Source organism: Ahaetulla prasina, chromosome 2, assembly GCF_028640845.1.
Source record: "Ahaetulla prasina isolate Xishuangbanna chromosome 2, ASM2864084v1, whole genome shotgun sequence".
Classification (NCBI taxonomy): domain Eukaryota; kingdom Metazoa; phylum Chordata; class Lepidosauria; order Squamata; family Colubridae; genus Ahaetulla; species Ahaetulla prasina.
The window spans coordinates 303,511,388-303,519,697 of NC_080540.1; the positions used below are offsets into that span (position 1 = coordinate 303,511,388).

Sequence of the window (8,310 nt, forward strand, 5' to 3'; positions counted from 1 at the left end):
GAACCTAAACATTTTCAAAGGAAAAACTCAAGAAAGTTTAGTTGCCCATTTTGGGAAAGCACTTTTGGGACAACCATGACCTGGATGGTTGAGAATGTCCAGAGCCTCTTAGCAAAGCCGTTATCCTGGCTAGAGATCTGTGCCCTTCCTGGTCCATGGACTCCCCTCCCCCAACTTGCCTCCATCCCTGGACAATAGGAGCGGCTGCCTCGCTCTTCCTGCCCCCAAGTAAGGAAGTCCAAAGGACCCCTCCCTAGTTAGCAGCCAGGCCAAAGACCAGGGCGAGGGGCTTCCCCTCCTCCAGTAGCCCCAGAAGGTGTGAAGGAGCCGCAAGGGCGGCGGGGGGAGGAACCTTCGTTTGCAGGGCCTGCGAGGACTTTGCTCCCCCGTGGTGTCTTTGGCAGGCAGCCGGCGAGGGGTTCCTCCCCCTTCTTCCACAGCGCGCCCGTTGCGCCCGGCTCAGGGCTTCCATCGGCTGCAAGGGAGCCGCTGGGAGAAACGAGCGGGGGGCGGGAGTTTCGGGCGAAGCCAGCCTGACCCCTCCCCAGCTGGGGGTCCACGGGGTGCTGCCCCCAGGCAGGGCCGCTCAAGCTGTCCCGGGAGCAAAGCGGTCCGCCTTTAAGCCGCCCCGAGCGGCTCCCCGGCACCTGAATCCCATCTCCGGCCGTGGCAGCTGAGGCTCCTTAAGGCCAGCCGGCCGGCCCGGCCCCGTTCCGCCTCGGCCGCGATGGAGCCCCTGCGGGGTCTGGCGGGCCAGGTGTGGGCCCTGCGGCGCTCCCTCCGCCTGCTGCTGGGGCTGCTGGTGCCCTGCCTGCTCCTGCTGCTCCTGCTCAGCGCGCTGCTCCTCCTGCGCTGGCGCCTCTGCCGGAGGGTGGGGGCCGGCCGGGGCCCTTCCACGCCCCCCCGCTTCCTCCCGGGGACCCCCAGGGCTGCCGTGCTCAGCCACGATCCGGGCGGCGGGATGGCCCGGCGGCAGCTCGCGCAGACCGGCCCCCGGGCGCCCTGTTGCGGGAGGAGGCCGGCCGCGTCCTACCTGCCCGCCTGCAGCCCTCGGCCGCTCCGCCCGGAGAGAGGGGCGCCGCCCACAGCCGGCTCCTCCTCCTCCAACGACTTGGAGAAGCCGCCGGTCTTGGTGCCCCCCAACTCTCTGGTCACCTCCTCCGGCACTGGGGTAAGGAGGGGACGTGGCCTGGGGACCCTCCGGCCTCTTCCTGGGAACTGGAGCCTTTCGGATTCAATGGGCAGCAACTTCCCAGCCAGGCTTCGGCCTGCCATGCTGGAGGGGAGGGGAGGTTCCGAAGCTCCCACTTAAAATGAGGGCTTTGCTTCCCCTCCAACTTCGGGACCGAACTCACCGATGGGGCAATAAGCTAATCCAGCTGGAAGCACTGAGCCACCTCTCCGCTTCCCCTTCCTTCAAGGCGGGACAGCTGGCCAACTGGAAGGGAAAGGCTGGGAAGCGTCCCTTGACTGGATGGTGGGAATTGGTTAACTTTTCCCAGTTGGCTCTTTTGGTCCACTTGTTCCTGGCCAAAGGGGGCTTGGTGAGAGTGGGGACTCTGGCAACTCACTCCCCTCTCTGTAGGGTGTCCTGGAGAAGGTCTTCTCCAGCTGCCACACCAGCACCCAGAGGAAGCCCCGTACCTGCAGCAGGGTGGCACTGGGCACCCATTCCAGCACGGGGCCCTTTGAGTTTGGCAGCAGCATCCGGCCCGGGGACAGGAGGGCCCACCTCAACTCTGCCAACTTCACGGCCTCGCAAGGACCCGGCCTGGACTCGGACTTTGGCGCCAGTGCTGGTGAGTGGGGGCCAAGAGGGGCTGGAATGATGAGCGGCTCCTGGTGGGTTGGAGTTCCTGGCATCCGAGTGGCTCAAAGGCAGCAGAAGAATTGGAAAGGAATTGGAGGTGGGGGGGGGCTGCAATGTCACGGGTCATGCCCAGAGGAGGGCCCTCCTGGAGGAGATGGCTGTGTTTCTCCACTCGCCCCTTCTGAGGTTTTCTTTCTCCTTCAACCGTCCCATGGATCGTGTGCTGATCCCTGAATGGAGATCTCCAGACAGGTGGTCCCTTACAGGTACACGATCCCTGTGTTTACACAACATTCTGGCTCCTGAATTAGCAGTTTAGCTTGGCATGCTGTGCCACCTGCAGGTTACTCCCCAGCTGGGGTGGGGGAAAGGATCAGGTGGCCCCAATGAACCCATTCAATTTTGCAGCTACTAAGATTGCTGGACAAGCAGGCACAAAAACAGCCAGGAAAGGGATTGAAGCCTTGGAAATGGCCCCCTCAGCAGTCAACAGCTGATTTAACCCCAGCTTATCAAGTACTCAGAAGGCTAACTTAAAAGCCAGCTATCGACACACGGCAATCAACATTTAAAAAGCAACAGGCTTTTTACAACAGGCACTACTATGAGTACCACACACAAATAGCTCACACTCTGCTAGAGTGGAAGCTTGGAAGACAAAACCTCTGGTCCCAGTGACTGACCCAGATTGGACCCTGCAGCATTATCCTGGGACAGGTAGATTCGCCTCCATTTGTGTGCACCTAGGGTCAGCTGAGTGGCCAGTGTGCATGAGGGTCACCACATCTAAGCATGGCCTAGGATGTCATGTGACCCCCCACAGGCTAAATTGCCACCATATTTGAAGGGAGAATTCTTAGGTCAGATTCTCCAGGGGTCCAAAAGAGAGAGAGGACCCCTTCTCACAAAGCCCCGGTCCCAACCCACAAGGCAGCCCGACCTCATTGGCCTCTGCCAGACCAGAGAGGCAGCAAGAGGTTGATCAGGCCATCCTTGTGCGGAAAGGGTTCCCGAGTTGCCGGGGTTGGCCATGGGTGGTCTATTTGGTTACTGCGAAGGCAAAATACGCCCAGGGGGAGGTTTAGGTATTATACATACACAACCCTTTTGGAACTACTGTATTTTTTGGAGTATAAGACGCTCTGGACTATAAGACGCACCTACCTTTTTCAGTGAGGAAAACAAGAAATCTGCCTCTGCCTCCCAGCAATTTTGCCTGGTTGCAGCACACAGCAATAGCCTGCTTTACTTTCATTTTCGTTTTCAGCATAGCTTGATTAGCACAAGAAAAAAAAATCTGCTCCCAGCTATTTACCTCCTTGCAGCAAGCAGCAGAGGCCCATACAGAAATAGGCCATGGCAATCCCTGCAGCCTGAAACAGCTGAGAGTCGGGAGGCTGATCCAACTGACAATCAACTTGTGCTAATCAGGCTGTGCTGAAGCTGAAATGGGCTGTTTCTTCTTGCTGCTTGCTGCAAGGAGGTAAATTGCTGGGAGGCAGAGACCAAAGGGTGGGGGCCAGAGGGTGGGCCGGGCTACATTCAGTGTATAAGAAGCACCCAAATTTTCACCCCCTTTTAGAGGGAAAAAGGTGCATCTTATACTCCAAAAAAATACAGTAAGCTGGGCACATTGTGAAGACCAAGTCGATATCTCAACCTCATCAACTTTAAGATTTGTGGACAACAACTCTCAGAATTGTCCATACATCTTAAAGTTGACGAGGTTGAGAAATGCTGCTTAGAAGGTTGGCTGATGGTCTTGATGGCATTACCAGCCCAACCCAACTCCCATGGTTGGAAGGATCTCCTGGACCTTCTTCCCTAAGACAATTCCCCCAAGGCTGTTTGAGCTGCGATGACCACAACCTGGTCTTCCGAGCTAGTTATTCTTCTGACATTTCGAAGGCAACTGCCTTCCTCGGCTTCAGCTGAAGGACGTGATTGCTTCTGACACCAAACCTCCTTAAGCTCCTGACAGATCTACAACACTCAACCAGATCATCTTCCGCTAGAGGGGGGGGGTGATTAATGACGAGGGATGAGACATAAGGAGGGTGGGTTGTGTGTGTGTGTTTTTAATATCTCTGTAGTACTCAACTCTGCCAACAAACACGTAATCTGGATACGAGTATGGGAAAGGCTCCTTGGGCAGCCTTGGATTCTTCCAGACCGCCAGCTGAGCGGAAAAGTGAGAGCTAAAACAAGGCAGCCGTGGAGGGGCAACCAGCCACGTTTGCCCCCTTCTTTCCTCCTCGCACGTAATGCCCGGCTCTGGCTGAAGTCTCTCTTGGGCTCTTTTCTCTTTTTCTTTCACTCCTCGTCGTAGTTCTGCAGACCTCCCCCGCGCATCCCTAGCACGTTTTGCCCACATAAAGCTTTCCTATTTAGGGGATAACGTAGAATCACGTAGGTTGATATATAATGAGACTCCTGGCAGGATCTCTTGATAACGTGGCAGCTTCTCTCTCTCTCTCTCTCTGTGTGCAGGCGTTTCTGTCCGGATCTTGTCAACTGACAGCGAAGGCAGTCCCAACACACCCGTTGTGCATCGCCAACAAGCCGGACACTTTGAGTGGGACTACTACGACCCCAGCTACAAGAGGAAAGCTCAGCTCCATCGTTCCGTGCCTCCCATCTGCAGCAAACAGTACTGGCTGTGACCTAGGAGAGTCCACAAGTTCTCTTTGCCACACTTTGTGCGTGTGTGCGGAAGAGAGGTGGCGTGTTGGGATTTATTGTGAGGAAGGATTTTAGTCATGGTCTTCCTCTTTGGCTTGCACTCTGCTTATTGGGAGAGATTTCCTGTTGCGGCTGAATGTCTCCCCCATGGAATATTTTCACATCACAAAAAGCTTCCCTTACCCTTATCTGCACCTGGAATATCAGGAGTGTCCAACCGTGGCGACTTTTAAGACTTGTGGACTTTAACTCCCAGAATTCCCCAGCCCTGGGAGTTGAAGTCCACAAGACTTAGTCGCCAAGGTTGGACACCCCTGCTTTAGACAATACTTCTGTGCCCAAATACGAACCTTTTGGCACCCCCAGCCTGTGGCTGCCCACTTCATTCATCCCAGTCCGTTTTCGCAGTCCTTTCAAGCACAAGACCCACACTGACACTCAGCTCTAGGTAGCACTGAACAAAAAACTTAGTTAGAATGCCACCAATCTAATCTCAAGATCCAAAGTGATTGAACACCTGACCAGGGAGGGACACACAGGTCAACCTCACAGTTGCTCATTCTGCACATCAGCACCAACTTCCTAAGCATGGGATGCAAGGAGAGAGACCTGGTGAGATACAAACCTTGATGGCAGCCTGTGATGCCTGATTTTATAGTGCTTATTAAAGATACTGAACTTTTTCTCTTCTTTTTAAATGTGTATGAAAGCAGAGGCTGAGCTGATGTAACCTCCGTGTCTGGTCTTCCTGGTGTGCATAAGACACCTGGCCACGAAATAGCTGTGTTAAAACGAAGGTAGATGCATTAAGGAGAATGCAATAAGGATGCAAGAATGAAAGTTGCCAGTGATTGTTCAGAAGATGGGGGAGTCTGACCGGAGCCTCCTAACTTCTTGAGCTATCTTGTCAAATTGAATTTATATGTTTTAGTGTGGGGTTCTTCCAATAGGTTGGCTAAATCAATACCACCATTCTCAATCTAGCATAGCTTTTCCTCTCCGAGCAAACTCTGTGTAAAAGGAGAAAACATGCTAGGGCTGTCAATTTTAGGTTCAAAAGGAAGGATCGTGACCTTTAAAAGCAGCCCATCAAATAATAATGTTAAAAGAAATGCCGAACACATACATTGCAGGTGGTTCAAATACTCTTTGAAAGCTGAACTGCAACTGAACACCTGAATGTTTGCAGAGTTACTTTGATGCCCCTCTGCGCTATAAATATTTTCGAAGTGAGCTGAATTAAAAACCCAGGAAACACTGACAGCATTTCAGCAAAATCTTTGCACTTCATTTGAATTTTGGCAAGCTTCGTTATCTCAAAACAGGGCTCCTATTCCTGGAAGCGTACACATAGATCCTGTGAGCAAAAACACCGCATGACAAGAAAACATGCACAGCTTTGGCAAAGTGAGGGAAGATGGTGCACTAAATGGAGCCACTATCCAAAATGTTTACATCAGCATTTGTCTAAATTGCACAATCACGTCATTCATTGCCCTTCCACTCTGTAGGATCCCAGCCCCCCCTATCCCTGTGATGGCGAACCTATGGCACGGTTGCCGGAGGTGGCACGCAGAGCCCTCTCTGTGGGCACGTGTGCCTTTACCAGATGCTTTTCTGGTTTCCGGTGCGGCCGGCCAGCTGATCTTCACAGGTGCAGGAGTGCCCGAAAATGGCCCCAAAAACAGAACCAGCCAAAAAACAGGCCATTTTGGGGCCATTTTTCAGGTTGTTTTCCAGGCTGTTTTTGCCTGAAAAACAGGCATGCGCGCACTGCCCGGTTGGTCTTTGGGTTTCTGGCGCTCCGGTACACACACATGCATGTGCATACATGCGCATTCCGGTTTGGCACTCGGTACCGAAAAGGTTTGCCATCACTGCCCTTTCCCGTCCCGTTTTCTGAGGGTTTTCCAGAGGGAAGATCTAGCTACCTTTTTCCACTCACCACGTCAAGCTATTGTTTATCCATGGCCTGTACAGCAAAAATACCAGTTACAGTGGGCCGAGCCCAGAACAAGCCGTATGATATCCTAGCATGTGTGAACTGAGCTGTAACTTATCTGCCAAAACATCGTGTGTCCATAAGACACCCATATCTAGAGAGCTTGTGGTAAGAGCAATCACTTGAGCTCCTTAACTATCCCTGTATCTTTCAGGCAGGAGATGCATGAAGGTACCCCTTTATTACCGTTATTTCGGCAATCCGGATCTCACATCGCTAGGAAAGACATACGAGTTCAGCCAGTTTAAATCATAACATATCATAACTTAACATAATAACAGAGTTGGAAGGGACCTTGGAGGTCTTCTAGTCCAACCCCCTGCCCAGGCAGGAAACCCTACACCATTTCAGACAAATGGCTATCCAACATTCTCCTAAAAATTTCCAGTGTTGGAGCATTTACAACTTCTGCAGGCAAGTTGTTCCACTTATCGATTGTTCTAACTGTCAGGAAATTTCTCCTTAGTTATGGGTTGCTTCTCTCCTTGATTAGTTTCCACCCATTGCTTCTTGTTCTATCCTCAGGTGCTTTGGAGAATAGCTTGACTCCCTCTTCTTTGGGGCAACCCCTGAGATATTGGAACACTGCTATCATGTCTCCCCTAGTCCTTCTTTTCGTTAAACCAGACATACCGAGTTCCAGCAACCGTTCTTCATATGTTTTAGCCTCCAGTCCCCTCATCATCTTTGTTGCTCTTCTCTGCACTCTTTCTAGAGTCTCAACATCTTTTTTACATTGTGGCGACCAAAACTGGATGCAATATTCCAAGTGTGGCATTATAAAGTGGTATCAACACTTCACGTGATCTTGATTTTATCCCTCTGTTTATGCAGCCCAGAACTGTGTTGGCTTTTTTGGCAGCTGCTGCACACTGCTGGCTCATATCTAAATGGTTATCCACTAGGACTCCAAGATCCCTCTCACAGTTACTACTATTGAGCAAGGTACCACATATACTGTACCTGGGCATTTTGGTTTTTTTGCCTAAATGTAGAACTTTACTTTTTTCACTGTTGAATTTCATTTTGTTAGTTAGCGCCCAATGTTCAAGTCATGCTCAAGTCAAAATATGGCTTCGTTTTAGTGTGAAGCCAGCCTGTGTAGTATAGACAATATAGTCCCACTGGGCCATGCTAGAACTTCCTTGGACCCCAAACACGTTTTCTACAGTTTTCCCAGAAGGGGTTTCCACAGTGTAAATCCGAAGTGAAACGGCAACTGGCTCACGGAGATGACCCGATCCGTTTGGTCAAGGTCTGCAAAAGGTCCTCTTTCCCAGAGACACAGGCAGCCAATCAGCACTGGAAGGAAGGGGGCTGGTTGGGAACTAACTAGGGTCCTTATGCCTGAACTTATTTAAATCTAGAGACAATGTTGATTGCAACAAACGTCAAATCAGATCAGCGTCTGACTTGGATTGACTGAAGATGTTTAGCCAACCGATAGCCAGAGAGGCTGTTGATTCAAAATATCCAGAGTTTTGCTGAAGAGGCCATGGCCAAATAGCGCCTCTTGGCTTAAGCCACGATGTGGATGCCCATCCAAGGCAAAGGAAACTGACAGGAGCCCTGCTTTGGGGGGGGGGGGCAGGTAGAAAGGTTCGGTATAAATCAAAGGCATAAACTAACGAACCCAAATCCCACAAAGGGGCTTGCAAGCCGGTGTTTACTGCTTCTCCTTACCAATGAATTCATGGTTCAAGCCATGGTTCAGGCAGGGAGAAGCCCGATGCATGCAAGCCATCTTTGTGAGGGGATTAGAAGATGACCCTCAAGAGGGGGCTAGAGCTGCACTTCAGTTTTCATGCTTTGACTG

At 51.8% G+C, this 8,310-nt stretch overlaps 1 protein-coding gene across 1 annotated transcript; it reads left to right on the plus strand.

Moving 5' to 3' along the window:
• Positions 1 to 347: 347 nt before the first annotated feature.
• Positions 348 to 5,175, plus strand: LOC131193283 (protein huluwa-like). Its single transcript, XM_058173300.1, has 3 exons — positions 348 to 1,171; positions 1,586 to 1,799; positions 4,301 to 5,175. The coding sequence occupies exons 1-3, from the start codon at positions 728 to 730 to the stop codon at positions 4,471 to 4,473; spliced, it is 831 nt and encodes a 276-aa protein (XP_058029283.1). The 5' UTR covers positions 348 to 727; the 3' UTR covers positions 4,474 to 5,175.
• Positions 5,176 to 8,310: the final 3,135 nt, after the last annotated feature.

Excerpts from the sequence above, each read along its gene's own strand:
- LOC131193283 (XM_058173300.1), top strand. The coding sequence starts at position 728 with ATGGAGCCCCTGCGGGGTCTGGCGGGCCAGGTGTGGGCCCTGCGGCGC. Across the intron at positions 1,172-1,585 it reads TCACCTCCTCCGGCACTGGG|GGTGTCCTGGAGAAGGTCTT; the intron begins GTAAGGAGGGGA and ends CCCTCTCTGTAG. Across the intron at positions 1,800-4,300 it reads GGACTTTGGCGCCAGTGCTG|GCGTTTCTGTCCGGATCTTG; the intron begins GTGAGTGGGGGC and ends CTCTGTGTGCAG.